This window comes from Rhipicephalus sanguineus, chromosome 7 (assembly GCF_013339695.2).
Source record: "Rhipicephalus sanguineus isolate Rsan-2018 chromosome 7, BIME_Rsan_1.4, whole genome shotgun sequence".
NCBI lineage: Eukaryota > Metazoa > Arthropoda > Arachnida > Ixodida > Ixodidae > Rhipicephalus > Rhipicephalus sanguineus.
Genome location: NC_051182.1, coordinates 99175917 through 99195304, shown reverse-complemented (window position 1 = coordinate 99195304; position 19388 = coordinate 99175917). Strand labels below are relative to the sequence as shown.

Below are 19388 nucleotides of genomic sequence, written 5' to 3'. Positions count from 1 at the left end.
AGACATAACTAGTAAAACACGAGACATACTCATACAAAGAAGAGGAATGAGCATCACTTACATCAATATTGACATCGCCCATTACTATCACACGAGCATTAGAACTCAAGAATGTATTAAAAATTGAGTCAAGGTTTTCACAGAAGCCCTGATAAGATGCAGAAGGCGACTTAAATACTACACCCACAATAAGGTTCTGTGACAGCTGCGACTGACTTTTATCGACCTCGACCCACACTGACTCATAATGAGGTGTTACAAATTCAACATCAAACCGCCGCCTGTACATAGTTGTCAGCTATGTACAGGGCAGCACCACCATGAGCCATGCTAGATTGATTGTGGGTTGTACGACACTTTGCTTGCAGCTTGTAACCAGGTTTATTGTACAATCCGACTTCATTCTCAGACAACCATGTCTGTGATATGTCAATAAAAGTGAACGTTTTGTTTATTAGGCCAATAAAGTTGCCAATTTCGTCCTGGTTTTTCCGTACACTGCGCGCATTGAAGTGTGCGCCCAGCAGCACGTTTTCAGAAACTGTCGAAGCAAAATCGTCCACTGAGAGATACGCCATGATGCCGTCTGTGACTCGCAATCTAGCTGATACGACTAAGATCAGCCTCGCAAGTAACACGCACAACAGGACTATCAGGTGCTTTCCGTGCCTTGATTTGACCTTGTTCCGTCCAAACAAACATCCACTTGTTTTCTTTTTTCCGTTTAAGTGCCTCAGCCAACAATTTCTTGTTTTCCCGGGTGAGGTGCTCATTTATGTAGATCGGCTGTTTTCTTGCGGAGGAAAATGCCAGTACATCCGTGGAAAGTCTCGCTTTTTTCGCTCGTTGATAAAACTCGTTCCTGACTTTCCTTGAGACAAACCGAACGATTATGTTTTTTTCAGTGGCATTATGCGCGAGAGAGACGCGATGGCAAACGTCAATGTCTTTAGAATCAATGGGATAACTAATTTGCTCTCCAAGTTTCTGAACTAGTAATTCACAGTTCTCATTCCGTGTCACAGGTATTCCCTTGATTTCAACGCTGTTGCCCCTTGAATATTGCTCCAAGGACATAACACGGCTTAACAGCTCCTCATTTTAACGCGATAGCGTTAAAGAGCTCGTATCGCAGAAATTGCGCTGTCGGCGTCGGGGCCGTTGGTTGTGAGCGAAAAATCATCATCATGTCCGTGACCGAAAAATCGAAAAAGCTGCAAACAAAATAAATAATAAAAATGTTGGGTCCGAATGAGAATCGAACCCAGGCCGTCTGCGTGGCAAGCAGGTGTTCTACCACACAGCCACGCCTCTGCTTGGAGCTGCACTGAAAGTAACTTTCATGCTTCCCACAAATACGCGTCCTGTATACAGGTGTCACAGTACGAGATGTAATATCGCAGTAATATTGCGTGGTACAAGTGTACATTGCCATAGGGCGTCACACCATGCCAGTATCATAACGACTTCGTGGTTTAAAGACAGCCACCCATTACAAAAGGCGCACACATTAGTGCGCGTATTCCCTTAAGACCACGTAGTGGGTGCATCGCAACTTCGAAGAAGTTTCTCGCGCATAATTGCTCCTGGTTTAAAGCATGCTACCCATTACATAAGGCACACGCCTTAGTGGGCGCATTCTGTTAAACCCTCGTAGTGTTCGAACTGCGCAGTAGGAACAGAATATCGCTATCGCGTTCAGCTCTTAAAGGCGAAGCTTAAGCGTCCCCCAATTTTTGTCGCTGCAGGGTCTCGTTATCTTTCCGCAGGGTTGCATTTTCCGTCATTATTTTGTTGCATTTAATCAGAAGAGATTCAAAGTTTGAATTCATGAGCTTCATCCTTTCTTCCATGCAATTGAACTGGGTTGGTAGTTGCGCAAGATGGTCCAGGCGTATTGTTATATCATCGAGTCTGGACTCAAGTGCATGCACACTTAGATTGCTCGAGCTACCTGTCTTTGCAGTAGAGCCCAGAGTTTCGTTTGCATCCGCCGCGGCATTTGCAGTAGCTGAGCTGCCCCTTAACCTTGCTGAGGAGCACGTCGGGCACTTCCACGTCTTTCTCGCAACCTCATTCTTCCCTTTAAAGAATGTGTCATTTGTACCAGAACATTTTCCTGCGTGGTATATGTAACCGCATTCACAGCAAGTGATCCTATTGCAGTCATTGCTGATTGTCTTCTTACATGCTAGACAAACGTCACGCGTCATGACAATTTTTCTCGGCAAACGTCAAACAGTGGCACAGTCTGGCAGCAGCAGTGGCAGGAACGACTAGAGGATAAAGTTCTAAAAATGTAGAACTAACCTGCAAATACACGACGAAGAAGTTAAAAGACGTCCAGGCTTCTCCACCACTGCTGCCAGAATAGCGCGCAAAAGGCAGGCACAATCCCAGCGCCAGAAGCGGTGTCGCTGCCCTCGCTTGAAAGTGGCGTCAACGAGAGATGATCCTGATGGTGGCCACGTTTGTTTGTGCGCAAGGATGACAGCGTACTTGATGCTTGCGTATCATCTGCGCAGACACTGCAAATACACGACGAAGAAGTTAAAAGACGTCCAGCCTTCTCCAACGCTGCTGCCAGAATAACGCGCAAAAGGCAGGCACAATCCCAGCGCCAGAAGCGGTGTCGCTGCCCTCGCTTGAAAGTGGCGTCAACGAGAGATGACCCTGATGGTGGCCACGTTTGTCTGCAGCCAAGGATGACAGCGTACTTGCTGCTTGCGTATCATCTGCGCAGACACTGCAAATACACGACGAAGAAGTTAAAAGACGTCCAGCCTTCTCCAACGCTGCTGCCAGAATAACGCGCAAAAGGCAGGCACAATCCCAGCGCCAGAAGCGGTGTCGCTGCCCTCGCTTGAAAGTGGCGTCAACGAGAGATGATCCTGATGGTGGCCACGTTTGTTTGTGCGCAAGGATGACAGCGTACTTGATGCTTGCGTATCATCTGCGCAGACACTGCAAATACACGACGAAGAAGTTAAAAGACGTCCAGCCTTCTCCAACGCTGCTGCCAGAATAACGCGCAAAAGGCAGGCACAATCCCAGCGCCAGAAGCGGTGTCGCTGCCCTCGCTTGAAAGTGGCGTCAACGAGAGATGACCCTGATGGTGGCCACGTTTGTCTGCAGCCAAGGATGACAGCGTACTTGCTGCTTGCGTATCATCTGCGCAGACACTGCAAATACACGACGAAGAAGTTAAAAGACGTCCAGGCTTCTCCACCGCTGCTGCCAGAAACATGTGATGAGGTGCCCTGACGCCGCAGAGAAGACGACGAAGCGGCGCCGAAAACGCGCAAGCACGCGCACTGGAATAAGAGTGGTTCGGCCATCTTGAATATACCTCCCTCCACATGCCCGCGGGGCGCGAGCAAAAGAAGAAAAGAACAGGCCACGTCCACCGATCACACGGAGCCAGAAGTTGGAGCGGAGAAGACGCGTTGGCCTGGTCGGACGTCAACGTTCGGGAGGCCAACATCTGTCGGAGGGACCTGGTCGAGCGTCAACGCCCGAGGGACCTCGCAACGACACCTCTTCGGCCCCGGCGCCCAGCGGACGCAGAGGAGCCTGCGACATCCTGCCTGGCAACCACGAGCGCCAAGTCAAGGCCCTTAGCCTGAGCGCGGCGTACCTTTGAACTCTTTTCTAAAGACGATTCGCCTGTTCATTGTCTTCATGCGCTTTGTATTTGTGTTGTTTGTGTATTTTTATGTCAGAATATATGTTTGTGTGCCGTGCCAGCTGCGTCCTCATCCTTGCGGCCTTCGCAAGCGTCTCTGACACCACGCATTAAACCTGCTCCCCGAACCATATCCTAACAATTTATTTACACTGTGACTCTCCTCCTCACCCTCACATCCCTTTCCCACCCCCTTGTTATACTATAAATGGCCATGATATGTTGTACCATATCCCCCTCACCTTTCCATCATCTTCACCATTACTGCTCTATGCTTTTACCCACTCGCATCTTCCTCAGTCCTACATCAATCCTCCTCACTCTCACTTTCCTTTCCCACACCCTTGCTATCGCGCTCGGAACCACGCCCTTATGATGAAAGTTCACACCTTCTGCTCGAGTGACGCAGCCCCCCCCTCACCCGGCGTCCATGCTGCTTCACCCGAGGAAAGACGGGCAGGACGTTTCCTCTCTGCGTGAAGAGCAATCGGCGGCAGGCTTCGCACGTCGGGTGATGCTATCGCATGCGCCTTCCGTGCGACGGCCTGCTCGTTCGATCTCTACTTCAGCCGCGTTAGTCGCCCCCGCTCGCGCACTTTTACACGGGGGTAGAACATACGATGTATCATGCGTGGGGCGATGTTATCAATTTGCACATTATACGGAACATGACGGCGATGTCGACGGCGACGGCTAAATCCCGTCAAGAGTGTCCATATAATTTTATCGCAATAAAACACCTGTGTGGTTCTGTTAGGTTCGCGTTAAGAAAATATGAGGTGGTCAAAGTTATTCCCGTGTCCCTCAAATGGCGTCCCACATCACTTCGCGATTTCGGCAAGTAAAACGTCGAAATTTAATTCAATGTGGGTGCACTTTATCCACCCATCTCCTCTCCTCCACGTTGTCCGCCCCTCTTTCATATGTAATTTACATCGGAATTTCTCTAAATTCGAAACAGGACTAACCTACGGCGCCTTGCACTATTTTTATTTTTCCTTAAGCCTCTAGTGCTATAGCCCTCTGACCTCTGCCAAACTCGGCACCCCGGCAAGACATCTGAATTGGAACACAGATGTGTATTACGAACGTCAATGCTGGTACCATTACTCCTTTGAACATTCCTAATGCTGCCTCATGTGTCAGTAGCCCGCAAATGATGCATATTGAATTACGGCTGCGGTCGATATTGTGGTGGGTGCTTGACAATGTACTTGCCATATACATGTCTTGTGGTGTATTTCAAGCTGTTGACAATCCTGCAAAACCAGTGACAGCCTCTACAGCCTGTATTATTGCCATTAGCACCATGACCGAAGTTAGGTATCGATATTGCGGGTCCTTTTCCCAGAGTCCCTGCAGATTCTCGCTTAGCCACTGCGGCCTTTGAGGGCATAGCCCTCAGTTTAAAGTATGTGTTTGACAGTTTTCTCATGGAACGTTGCCTGCTTCAGCAAGTGGCCGGAGGTTTGCTTCTCAACGAAAGTCGCTACTGCAAGAATTATCTCCTTTCTGCGAGGCATCTTCAGCAAGGAAGGACACCGAGGCGAGATTGTGAGTTTACACAGCTATCAGTTTACAATCTGTGTGTTTGACAGTTTTCTCAAAGAACGCGGCATCGCCCATGCGTATTCGGTAGTCTACGACCAGCAATCTAACGGCCAGGTGGAAAGGTTCAATCGTATACTCAGAGGACGTTCCAGTTAGTACACGCGAACCATGAGCACTCAGGTTATCATCACCGAATATCTGCCATTTCACGTCACATGCCACCAGAGGAGTGGAGCTGCGGCCTTCTGCAGTCATCACTAGAGACCGGATTTTAGGTAAATGCCTATTTTGTTCCTTGCGCTCCTATCGCGCCATTTTGATATATGAGCATGAATTAGAGGTTAAGAAGGGCTTTTATAGTGTTCTTATAGTGCCTATAAATGCCTATTTTCGGCGTTCGTGCCTAAATGCTTACAAATGCCTATAAATGCCTATTTTCAAAATTGGCGCATATATGAACGCTATTTAGCCTCAAGTTTCGCTCCCGGGTGCTGTTTGAGACTGTTATTCATGTTACCGCGTAAGATTGACTGTTGGGAATTATGGGGTTCAACCTAGTCTTCAAGTTCAACCAACCAACAACCGCTAGCAGCAGTGAAGTGGGACACGCCGGCCAGCATTCGCCGCCGCGCTGACATGGCCCGAGCGGTTGGCGAATGCGAAACCGCGGAGAGCCGTCAGCGGAAAGAAGAGTGAAGAGCAAAAAAAGAAAGAAAAATGTGATGTGCACGCAGCTTTTGTTTTGTTTGTAATGTACTTTTTAAGGTGTTCACTGCAGTAGCGTAGACAGAAATCTTTTGCAAGGGGGGGGGGGCGACAACCATACTTTATATATGTTCGTGCATGCGTTTGTTTGTGTGCGTGTATTACACACACGCAAAACTGAATAGTTTAGGGGAGGCGGAAGGATGACCCCCCGCCCTCCATCTGTCTACGCCAGTGGTTCACTGCCAGAGGAGAAATTGGCTCTACGCAATTCTACCCGGCCAATAGGAGGAATCCCTCCCTTCTGGTCTTTTAGCAATCTGGCTGTCTGCTCCTGCTCTGCACTTCTCAGTCATGCCGGAAAGACACTCAGGAGTGTGTTGATTCGACAGTGGACACTTGACTCACTCTGCAGAACACGGGAGTGCGAGCCGTGCGGGAAAAGCAGGCTATTTTCAAATGTTGGCGCCTTTGTCCCATCTTGAGCAATAACATTTTTGTTTTCCTGTCGTAGATAGAGGTCGCGCACGTATTCGTTTGAAATTATCTGCATTTATGTGAAAATTTATTGTGCCTATATTTACGATTTTGGAAGCCTAAGACGTTGTTTTGCCTGCGTATTTTTGGCGCCTAAAAGCAGCTTTCTCAGTGCCTAAAAATCCGGCCTCTAGTCATCGCCAAAGAAAACTTGATCTTGCAGAAGCGCCAGGTAACCAGTTTTTAAAGACGATAGTCTTTCCTGGGGAGCCTAAACGCAGAAAATTTGGTCTCTCTTTCTGTTTGTCTGTCACCCGATTCAGCCACCCGGCCAAAGTTGAACCACTTGCTTACCGCCCACCCATCTTGAACTCGTACGCCTCTTCGTACTTGTCAACGGTGTCGATCAAAAAGTACATTATACGCATATCTGAGGCGCAACATCACTAGGTAAGTATTAGATGGTGTGTTCCTTTTATAGAAATTTCATAGATACATAATTCTAAAGACCCTAGTTTCTTAAGCTGCGGCTGCGGCTGCGCTGAAAATGCCATGCTATTGGCCGCGAGATCGAGCGGAGTCGCCGCCTAGCGGCTTCTGGCTGAACTGCGCCTAGCGTGGATTGCTCCATGCGTCGTCTGCTAGCTACGTTGTGTTTGCATGTGCGCCTACGTCATGCAGGTCCTCAAAAGGCGGTTTGTTCCGTTGCGTTAGGGCAACTTTGACCACTCGTACGTATGCCTAACACGATGTAAAGAAGAATTTGGCCTTGATCGGCTGTATATGTACTGTAATAAGATCAGTGAGTGCACTTGTCGAGAGTGCTGTGTGTAGTCATCGTACCCTCCATTCACTATATAGAGTCATATCATTGTAGGTGCCGCTCTGTGGTCCAAGCGCACTGCAAAGTGCACTTGAGATTGTCCTAAAGATGAGAAGTATTAAATCTAGCGGCTCGATGATTAAAAAAAAGGCTCTTATGCACTTGCGCGTTGTCGTTAGGTGTATAACTTCGGGACTGTCGTTTATAGATTACGCGATTAGCTTTAGTTGTGAAGGATCCTGGTCCCACTACAGAGAACTACTTCTGTCAAGTCGCGTCTGACACTTCGGTACTTAAATTGTCCCCTAAACAGAACAGAAAATGGAATGACACGGAAATCGCAAAACTGAGTTGCCTTGCGCAATTATAACTTGTTGCGAAATGTATACAAAGACACCCGTGTACTTCGATTAAGGTACGCGTTAAAGAGCCCTGATGGCCAAAATTAATCCAAACGGCGTACTTTACGTTTACGTCGCAGTAATTTCACGCGAAGCCACATCTTTTTTTTTCTCCACAATATCTTGAGCGCTTGTGTTGCGTTGTTATAGCAAATTGGCGGAAGGCAGCGAACATTATTCACATGAAAAAACGTACTTTGGTGCCGTTAAATAACCGGACTTTGTTCCATTACTGTCGTGCAAGTAATCAATCGAAGAAATTTCCGTGCTGTACAGTTACCTTTGTGTACTGTTAATGGAATAAAAACAAGCGTGTGCGTGTTAAACGTCTCCGTAGCGCTAAAGCGCTGTCAGGCTTTCCTCAGTTAACCCATCAACTGTCTTACATTTCATGGAGAACTGAATAAGAAATGCGGATGAATATTTGAGCACGCAGTGCACATAGTGCTATTTGAACTCATCGTGCGGGAATACGCGTGCTTTCTTTTTGTTGGGGGGTATCCAGATGAACAAGAAGTAAATACTTGATTCAGTCGCGCTACAGCAGTGCTTAGGTGGAACACAAGCTAAACATGTACAAATAAAGCAACAAGAAAACGTCATACATTGCGAAAATGATGACTGTTGCTGAAGGCGAGCAACCCGTTCGTTGGCAGAAGGCGCTTCTCTCACAAGTGATAGTAACGTTCGGCGCGGTTCGTGCATTATTTCGGGAATGAAGAGCGCACATATTACCAGAAAGCTGCAGTCAAGGCATTTTGTTTGTCGAAAATCGGGTCAAATCACTCACAGCGAAGCGCTGTTGCGTGCGTTTGTATATGCGGCGACAACCGCCTATCCACACTAGCGCGGCGACCGTGCTGCCACCTGTAGCCCGATCTCGCGGCGAATTCGGGCCGACGAAAGCCCTCTGCCACGGAGGAAGAAAACCCTCTGCACGAGCTCGTGTTTCCCGATGTATTGCCAGAGGGCGTCCATATCTCACGCAGCGTAGACGCGGCGCCTCCTCTATCGTCTTTACACGGCATTTGCAGCGGAGCATGCAGACACGCGGCCAATTTTAGATGCGAAGCATCTTATAGCGGAGTTCAAACCTGTGGTGGTGGTGGTGTGCGGCGTGACCACCCTTACTGCGCATGCGCGTACCCTCTCCACACACCTCCTCTCCTCTCCCCCTTCCCCCTCTCCACTCACCCTCTCCCCTTTCCCTCTCTCTCTCTCCCCAGTCTTCCTCTGAAACGCGGGCTAGACATGCCGAAATTCTTTCCTGCGCAACGCCGCGATGAGTGCCAGCGCATGCGCGAAACCTCCCTCTCTCTCTCCTCTCCTACGCGGCCCCCTCTCGCACGCCTGTCGACCGCGTTCCCCGCTCGCCCTCTCAGAATTAATGGCCAGGCTAGAGGGAAGACAAGACGCGCGTGGCGTTCCTCTTCGCGTTCCACGACGCGAGGTCGGAAGCATGCCCAACGAACGCCAACGGAACGCGATCGTGCAAGCGCTCCGGCTTCGCGTCGCCTCATGGTCCCCTTTAGAGGGAAATGGTGTAATTTTTTTCCCAAGGTCCGCTGGAAGCGATGAAAGCAGTCTGCAGCAGAGTAACAAAAACGCAGCAGGTAAGACCTACATTCATTGTCGACGAGCTAGGAAGCATTCTCCGTCAACAACAGGTCAACCAGCACGTGTCAAGTCTCCAGGTCGCGTGCCTAAAGGTGTTTTGAGCCACTCAAGCCCGATAACCTTTGTTGACTAATGTGGCCAAGACACAAGCGTAATGATGGGCCCATATGGAATCAGAATAGTCTGGTACCGTGCCCCTTCTATTTACACCTCCTACTGTTGCAAGAAGCTGTTTCCCTGAAGAAGCAACACCGCTCGACGAGCCACAGCAGGAAAACCATGGCCAACCTTAACAGCCTTTTTTTCGGATACCAGTTGAAAGGAACATTCCATAGCTGATGCGTTCGACAAAGCAAAGAGCACTGTCATGATCAAAAATATTATCAAAAACGTTGAATGTTTATGATGTTCCCGGATGTTAGTTTGCCTAATGACTCTGTCTGGGGGTAGAAATTATGGTATTCGGCAGTTGTGTTTGTATAAACTAAACGGCGCTATGCACGCGCCTTATCCGGTCCGCCAAAAAGAAAAAAAAAAAACATCTGAATGCATACCTAGTGCGGACAAATAAAAAAGAGATTTTTTTTAAGTACGGGCTCGTACGGTTTACATCGCAGTTCTATGGCCTTATCCAGTCCGCTAACAAATGCATCTGGGCAGATACCCAGCGCGGACTAATAAAAAAGAGAGTTCTTGAGGTATGGGCTGGTACGGTTTACTTCGCAGTTCTACGAACTTATCCCGTCGGCTGACAAATTGCATCTGAAAACATACCCAGCGCGGACCAATAAAAAAGACAGTTTTTTTTTTTTTTAAGTACAGGCTGGTACGGTTTACTTCGCAGTTCCACGGCTCTCCGACGTAATCGGGCTGGGTGTGACGGCGTACACAACACAATGAACAATGCATGTACCGCCAGACAATGTCTGTACTAGCTGTCTGTATTGCTCATCTAGAACCACTCTTCACTCGCAACCGTTATCTCTGGGAGCACCCCGTGCCAGAAAACGGCTCTTGTGGATCATAAGCACGTTGCCTCATGCTGAGGAACGGCAGAAGAGTGTGTATAAAGAGTGCTATGTTCCATTACAGGTTCTAACAATGGGCCCAGATCACTTTCAGCCGAGTAGATAAAAACAGGAAGGAGAAGAGGGAGGCTCTCTCGACGAGCCATATATTCCTGGCTCTGCAACAACAAATCGCCATCGCCTTCTGGTTATCGCCATGATTAGGAAGTGGGCGCTTCTCTGTTACGATGCCTTCAGCTGGACCACGATATTGATTACCGCTGCGTACGTACTCTTCAGGCTGGTCAGGTAAGTTGTTCGTCAAAAGAAAATGCCTTGGGTTTAAGACACGAGAGAGAGGTACGCATTTGTTACAACTTGAAGCAAGTAGTTGCCATACCCCTAAATATGGCTTTAGATCATAATAAATCGACAATTCGCTGGCGACCCACGCCACTGATTTCCATTTCTAACAACACGAATTGTTTAAGTGCTACTAACTGCCTTGACTGGTAGGTCAAGCTTCTCAGCGCTGCGGCATTTATGGGGCGTGACGATTTACAAAACTAGGAACACTGCATTTGCAAAGCCGGAAACCTGTGGGTTTTATCTTTCGAACCTAATAATTAATATGCATTTTTTGAACGTCATCACGCCGACAAACAGTGCAAATATAAGTGTGCTGAGGCAGGGACAAACCTTGTCTCAGCTCATAATTTTTCGCGATTTTCCTTCTCTTTGTCCAACGAATCAACTATCCGCCCGTTGAGCTTTTTTGCCACATCTAACCATGGAGCCAACTATATGACCACGTTAACACGCTAACTCGTTTAGCTGATCTGGTTGATACTGACTTAATACATCAATTTTTGTCCTAGTGAGAACACATACAACTGCAGAATTATACAGGACAACCACAAGACTGAGACTAAGCTTTGATCGAAATTTTGGGACACGCATATACATTTCGTTTCACACACGCAGGTGCCTTGTGCTACCGCATAGCCTCGCCCTTACTTGAATCTGCTTTGGAAAGAGGCCCTGTACAGGCGTCCTGTTATGCGAGGAATCACGCCAGCAGCCATGCAAATATTGCGTGGCAAAGGCGTACAATCAAACCATGGCGTCACACCTGTGAGTTGCGTAACGAATAGGTAGTTTAACACTGCCCAAACATTACAAGGGCTTAGCCGTAACTCATCATCATCATCAATAATAGTCTTTGGGGTTTAACGCCCCAAAACAAGAATATGATTATGAGAGATGCCGTAATGGAGGGCTCCGGAAATTTCGACTCGCGGGGGTTCTTTAACGTGCACCTAAAGCTAAGTGCATGGGCCTCAAGCATTTTTGCCTTCATCGAAAATGTGGCCGCCGCGGCCGGGATTCGATCCCGCAACCTTCAGGGTCTGCAGTGGAGCCCCATAACCACTAGACTACCGTGGCGGGTGTCTGCATCATCAGCAGCAGCAACAGCATCAGCTAAGTCTTGCGACATAAGTACACAGGGCCCATAGTTTGTACTACACAACGTACGCTTAGTATCACGATGCACATCCGGCCACATTTCGATATATGCGCGCACATTCAAACACTACCCTCAGTGCTCTGTAATTTGCAGTAGGTGCATCAAGGCAGTTTACAACGGGCTCTTAAAGGGACACTAAAGGCAAATAACAATTTATGTCAGAGTGAAAGCTCAATGTATGACAACTTCTAAAACGGCAATATTATCAACAGCAGTGCCCTACTTACCGAGAAATTAAGCTAAATGTATCACATGATGAGCGCCACGAGTGGGACATTTTCGAAGTGATCCCGATGACGTATGAGAGTCTGCCTACAATAAATCACTAGTAATCAAACTAGCAGCAATAAAAAAAGAACCTTCCGTGCATCAAAAGACGTAATAAAATGCTGTTTCTTAGTTTCCGTTTGATTCATGGAAAAAAGAACCTCTGTGGCGTTGCCATGGGCAACGGCGCGCGTGGTTCAAAGGTTCTGTTTTCGCCGAACTGCGCTTCGCCCGGCGCCCTGCTTCGCTCACGCGGTCGCGTCTCAGTGGTAGTATCGGGATCGCGTACTGCCGCGGCGTACAGCCCAGCGTCGCGAGCCAATGTCTCGTTGTAAAGTTCTCCGTCCACATTCATTGCGGCGATTGCGGCAAGCTTGGATGGCTTCGATGGCCGTTGTTACTGCTGTGGGACCCGCTACTTTCGCTCTGCTGCTACTAGTGTCGGCGGCCGCGCAGTAAAGGCGGGCAACGTTGGGCACGGCAGCAGTGACGTATGAAAGTCTGATTTCAGGCGGGTGATTTGAAGTGCGCTAACGCGATGCGGACCACTAAAACGTGATTTTATTTCAAAATAAGCACTTCCTTGGCATAAAAGTAGCACTACGAGGTTTCTGGACCGCTATTTCAACAATCAACGTCGACGTAATATTTGCCTTTAGTGTCCCTCTAAAGGTCCACTGATCCAACGCTGCTACTGCGCTGCATGCGTGTCCCACGCAGGCCTAACGTTCTTTCACTGTACCACCTGTCTCTCGCAATTCTATATAACTCACTTTGTAAGCTCTCATGGAGTCGTTAAAATTTCTCGATGTGCTAATGGGTGAGTGCATGAGTTACATAATGACGGGAGCACATCACGAAATGCAGTGATTGCGCAACCCTTTTTTCCTCCGCAGGTACCGTCAAAAAACTTTCAGCTACTTCAAGGAAATAGGAATACCGGGCCCGGAACCAAACCTTATATGGGGAAATCTTGCCGAGTACCACAGGAAGGTATAACGACGATACCCTCTTTGCTGAAAGCATCCATGACATTTTTACCTTGAAATACTGCTAAATTTTCTCATTTTGCTTTGAAAGACATGGCGCGATTGTTTTTCAGCGTGACGCGCCAGCTTTCTCAAGATTTGTCCACGTCGTGCACTGTTCTGAATGCGGTAAAAACAACAGCTTCAGGACCAGTGATTTTCATGTTTTAGAATATCATAAACAATGTGTCTTCTAGACCTGCAAAAAAAGTCCCGACTGTCCATTTTAACTTCGGAAACCACATGCTCAGAAAGAAAATGCCTCGTGTCAAAATAACATAGCGATTTCTAATTCCGATAACACGGCATCACTAAGCTGGTTTCGTGAGATTTGCTGTATATGCTGTCAAGGGTCGCGGAGTTCCGCGCCCATTTAACAAACACCGCTAGCGACCAAGCGTTGCGGAGAGGCTGATGGTGGGGGCAATGTTTGTACTTTTGGCGCGGCGCCGTTGCATCGAGCTTGATTGATACTGCTCATCGCCAGCCAAATCCAAAGCGAATGCGGCCGTTCTTGGTGTTTGTAAACGCGGTTGACTGACGTGACGCGTGTGGTATAGCTGTAGAACAACTCTACATGCTCAGCCGATCTACAGTTCTTTCTTCGAAGCCCTCGGAATAATAGGAGCACCTCAGTAGAATATGCGGCACATTCCGCTAGACGCCACCGCACTCTCACTCGAATTGCAGCACTGTGGAGCCAGCTCTTGATCCAAGCCAGGTGACGCGTGTCCGAGCCGAACGTGCAGCCGCTAACCAGAGCAATCAGAGGACCGAGGAGGAAACGCGTTACCGTGTCTTCTACTGCAAACAGACGAGGCGTGGGAGTCGCGTGCTCCGATGTCAGTCGCCTTCCGCCACCTGATAGGACTGCTTGTCCAGCAGCCCTATTGACCCGCTGCCGCAAGGCGGTCTGCACGAAGACACCTACCTGGGCGACTGTAAGCGCAGACGACTTTGCGGAACGGCCGACCGATCCAGAGCTAAGTCCTGTGGAGTACCTATAAGGCAAGACCGACGACGTCCCGGAAGCATTCAGGTGCGGAATGCTTTCGTTCCGCTTGCAAAATGAGATGCTAGTAAAGAATGACTCAACAATCCGCGCCAACTAACTTCTCGTTGTACCCTCGGCACTACGTCTGGAGGTCCTGCGGGCCCTGCACCAAGCTTCGGAAATGTAAAATGTTCTCTATCTTTAATAAAATTAATCTGTTGTTATGTCAACTTTTCCGGCCGCTTTTTTTCCCTGCAGGGCTTTTCTCGTTTCATTGACCGGACTTAAAGGGACCCTGAAACAGTTTTGACGATTTTGTACGAACACATTGAGCCGGTAGAGCAAGTCCTAAGGATCATTTACAGACCGATTTAAGCTCTGTGCGTAAACTGTGTAATTTATTACAAGGCTTTAAAGCTGCGAATCGCCACCGATCACAGCGGCTCAGCCAAACGCGTTTTGAAAACGCCCACTTCCAGTGCGCGTCGTATTGGAAGCGTGACGTCACGCAGGCGGCTGATCTGATTGGATATGTCCAGTACACGTCACTGAACCTCCTGTGGGCAGCGAGCGTCGTCTGCTTGTGTTACAACGTACTCCGTGTTGACGTGAGCTGAGCGACAGTGTTTATCTCGAGGTTTCTTTTCTTGGACATAATTAATTGCCCTAGCCGTGTTGTGTACCACATATCTAGCAATTTCTAGCAATTGGTGACTTGTAAAGCTGCGACATCGTGCAATGTTCGTGAGGTATCTGGCGAGCGGAATCCCTTCAGCTCGTCGCTGCAATGAGCGTCGCGCTCTCGCTATCCGTTCAATGCCACGATCCACGTTTTTGTGGCTGTAACTTCACCCCTGAAGACACAACCACATTGCCCCAGTTTACGCTTATCGGTGATCGTTCTCGAATTATTTTTGTTTGTCCGCATACGTTTCCAGGCTGTCGCCGTACAGGAGAATAAAATAAGATCTGCCGGTAGTGTGGCGGCACCTGTCGGAGCAGATATCAACCACTCCGCGAGCTTCGTCTTTGTTGGGCCTCCGAGATTGCGCGCAACCCGTCGGCGCACAATACATGAGGCCATGACTGGGCGAAGCTCAAACCGTCGAGTACGCTCATGAGAGCGCTGCGATCGCCGGCGATGTCAGGGTGTCTGTGAGTTGAGGGTTGAGGGTGCAAGGCAGTGGTGAGGAGGAGGGTATAGATATAAATTCCGTAGCGACCTTGGTACACAGTGCGTCGCTTAATTTGTGGTGCGAATGATTTGGGGATGCTCCTACCTAAACGCTGACAAAACTTCAAGAAACCGTTTCAGGGTCCCTTTAATTAGAATGTCGGTTTTGCTTTCACTCGGAGTATGGCGAATAACATCTGAATAGGGCAGTTCCGAGTAAAATTCCTCAACTACCTTCTGTATGTCAATAATTCTTGCTATTACCTTTCTTATCCTTGACGGTCATCGATCATTCGAGTACATGGAGGAAGGAAACATCTGAGGAGAGGCCGTTATGTCACATTTTTGAAGCTGTACGTGAGGGCTCCCCCACGAGCCGGAAAAGCGAAAACTCGGTCCCTGTGCCGAACAGGAACAGAGGTACTGCGATGCCTGCCTGTAGCGTGCCTGGGAGCCATTACCTTCTAACGTCATTACGTTCGCACCAATGTCGTGGTATTCGAGTCAAGCTACAGCAGCACAGGTCGGTCGAGTGGAACCATATGGAAGAAAATTTGGGCATAGACAAAATTACAGCGCACAAAACGTAAACAGAATCGGAACACTTCAAAATGCTTCGCACGTCGCCTTACTGTTATAAACACAATTGCGCAAGGCACGTCTTTATTGATGCTGGAAACTTCGGGTGAGCCTACCAGGCCAATGCTTTCCAGTCGTTAATTTTAACCATCGTGCACGGGAACGGGTCACCGCCACCTGTCGCGTTATGAGTCGTCAGCACTGTGGTTCTTCTCTTGAGCCTTCCAGCGCCGAGGGACGCAAAAGCATAATGCCAAAGGTCAGCACCAAAGCTAGGGCGCCAAGCCTTTTCGGAAAAGCTGTCGCAAGCTTCCGAAACGCCTCTTGCGATGACATGCTGAACACGCAAGCGCGAAGATCAACGCTTACTGCAGGCTTCAAAATTCCTACTTCAAAAAAAAAATAAATAAATAAACGCGGAACGCCACGACTAAATAAAAATGCGGATCCGCGATTCTACCGGGCCGGCTCTGTCAACAACACGGTCATAAGGGTGGTCACGCAGACAACGCATGAGGTGACGGCGTGAACAGGGAATTCCAGTAGCCCTAGCGAATGCGCGTGAATTTCGGCACACTTTTTAGCAGCGAAGCTCCTTCGGCTCGCACCCTGCCGTCGCCGTCAAAGCTCCCTTCTCTTAAGCATCGCTTTAGGTTGCAGTGACCGGTGATTTAAGAGGAAATGTTTCGGCCTTGAGCGGTTTGGTTCTAGCGCACCAGAAATTCGAGGTTAAAAGAAATAAGCTCTGTGCACAACTGGTCATAATGAACGTCTTCACTTTGACCACCTTCATCGTGGATTGTGAAATGACAACAATCATTCTAGCGCTCTACGGGCGCTTTGTCAAAGGTAGTAGCGGACACCCTCCCCACCCGGCGCCGGCGACAATGAAACGCTGCACCCGTCGAACGCCGCTCGCGGCGTTCCGTCGCAGCATCACCTCTTGCATCCCTCTCCCACCTGTCTCCCTCTCCCTGCGCTGCGCGCACCGCACACTCAGCCGTTCCCACCACCGACCGCAGCAAACGCTCTCCCCACCTGCTCCCCACTCTACCGCCTTCATGAAAGCCAGCAGCGAGATCAGGCGCATTGTCGTTTGCGTCCCATTTCTGATCTTCGCCCATCGGTTGTCTTCGTGCACGGAACAACTGCTAGCTTTTACTATGCAGCTCCGATAGGGAGGGTGACGAAGACATCTCCTAAGCTTTCCTTCCTCCATGTTCGGGTAGCACATGACGGAAGCAATTACCAAAGCCGGAAACATCTGTACCGCTTCCTTTTGGAACACCTTCATTTGGCTTGCTGTACAGCGCTCTCTTGCCGCTTGTCGTGGTTATCTTTTTCGAACTGAATTTCACGCATGCTGCAGGGCTTCGTGCATGCTATCACAGACTGGTGCGCCAAATATGGGGACATATTCGGGTAAGTGTGCTGCTCTTCTTGAAAGGCATATGTGTGATTTCTTGTATCGGCACGAACTTGCAGCTCAGCTTTCCCAGAAATTCCTCATGTTCAAACACTTCTACATGGTTTGGGATTGGTACGCTTTCTTGGTACGCTTTTATTACTACAAAAGTGCGCGAAAAAAAAATCTACAAGACACGAAGAACAGACAAGACCAAGGGCCGACTACAACAAAATGTTTTCTTTGTTTTGCGAACACGAATATAAGTGCATCTCAGAAAAGTGGAGGACGGCACATTGCGCACGGTGCAGCTGTTTCGTATTCCTGAGCACATTGCGAAATCTTGGAATTTTGTGACAGTAATGCTGAAGATGAGTAGATAGAACCATCGTCATTATCATCATCATCAGCCGGACTGCGCCCACTGCAGGGCAAAGGCCTCTCCATGTTCCCCCAATCAAATCGGTCCTGTGCTTGCTGCGCCCATGTAATACCCTCAGACTGCTTAATCGCATCTGCCTACCCAACTTTCTGTCTCCCCCTCGCGCGTTTGCCATGTCTTGGTATCTAGTCTGTTACTCTTAATAACCAGCGGTCATCTTGCCTACCTACTGCATGCCCTGTTTTGTTTTGTTTTTGTTTTGCCTTCTGTTCTATGGCACGTACCCACTCTGGGGGATGGGCCAAGAATATGTAGTTGAAGCTTAAAATCTTATTCGAAGGATGTAAAATGGTTAAAAAAGCCTTGCCCCAGCCCATTTCTTCTTCATTTCGACTAACATGTCCTTAACATCCGTTTGTTCCCTGACCAACTCTGCTCTCTTCTTGTCCGTTAAGGTTACGCCTACAATTTTCCTTTGCATTGCTCGCTGCGTCGTCCTGAATTTAACCTGAACCCTCTCTGTAAGCCTCCAGGTTTCTTCTCCGTAAGTACCGTTAAGATGCAGCCTTCCTCTTGAGGGATTATGTTAAACTACCATTGATGGTTTGAGAGTGCCTGCCTGAATGTGCTCCGCCCCATTCTTATTCTTCTAGTTACTTCAGTCTCGTGGTTTGGCTCCGCGGTCATTACCTGTCCTAAGTAGACGCATACTTTTACCACTTCCAGTGCCTCGCTACATATCGCATAGCGCTGTTCACTTCCGAGAGTGATGCACATTAGTATTGTGCGTATAAATTTTGAGAACCAGCGCCTTGCGTTTCTTGCCCAATTCAGTAATCATGATTTGTAGTTCGTCCCCTGACTTACACATCAGTGTAAGGTCATCAGCGAATCGCAGGTTACTAAGGTACTCTCATAAGCTCGTACGCATAACTCTTCCCAAACTAGGGACCTGCAAACCTCCTGTAAGCACGTGGTGAATAGCATAGCGGAAGTCGTGTCTCCCTGCCTTACACCCTCCTTCATTGGAATTTTCTGGCATTATTAATGAAGGACTATGGTGGCTATAGAAACATAGGTCGGCAAAAAAAGTGAAGCGCAGTAAGACTCGCTCAAAAAAAAACGTTTTTGCGCTTAGGGCCCACTCGGACTCATACTGGATGCGTAATATTGCGCAATACGCGCACAATGCGCTCGCACTCGTACTGAATGCGCTTACCGCGCAATGTGCGAAAGTTTACCAAACGGCTGCATTCCACGCTGCGTTTTCTTTCTTGCCTGCCCGTTTCGCGCTTGCGGCAAAATGCAGGCCAGATCAGGCACTAAATGTGCAATGCCCAGAACATTAGGTTTCGATAATGTAGCCAGAGCACGCAATTAAGCGTCTCCACATGCAAGATAACAAAAATCGGAACGACCATTCGTAAAGTACAGGGGTGGTCAAAAGTTAGCAGGCATCATCAGTGACAAAGCGACAAGAAAACTTTCGGTAATATTTTTTTAATAAAACTCGTTGCGGCGATACTCAAACAAAGTATCCAGATGTTTTCAGTGTCTGTTTACAAAGCACAGCAACCTTCAGTTTACACGACTCCATCAACCTTACATAAAAATGAGCAATCTGTTAGTTTTTGTCGCATAAAGCGCCTTGTGCTTCTTTCTCGTTCCGTCCATCTGACAATGTGATTTCTCTTTACAGATTTTACAACGGCGATCTTCCAATGTTGGTTGTTAAGGACTTGGACTTTCTAACTTACGTATTCGT

At 48.4% G+C, this 19388-nt stretch overlaps 1 protein-coding gene across 1 annotated transcript in view; it reads left to right on the top strand.

Annotated features, from left to right (window-relative positions):
• Nucleotides 1–10356: 10356 nt before the first annotated feature.
• Nucleotides 10357–19388, top strand: part of LOC125756103 (cytochrome P450 3A4-like) — a 39842-nt gene continuing 30810 nt past the window's right edge. The window contains exons 1-4 of the mRNA XM_037666475.1: nucleotides 10357–10575; nucleotides 12958–13054; nucleotides 17206–17258; nucleotides 19323–19388. The exon at nucleotides 19323–19388 is cut by the window's right edge and continues 31 nt beyond it. Of these exons, the coding sequence (XP_037522403.1) occupies nucleotides 10484–10575; nucleotides 12958–13054; nucleotides 17206–17258; nucleotides 19323–19388 (308 nt within the window). The 5' untranslated portion in view covers nucleotides 10357–10483. The remainder of the gene's footprint in view (nucleotides 10576–12957; nucleotides 13055–17205; nucleotides 17259–19322) is intronic.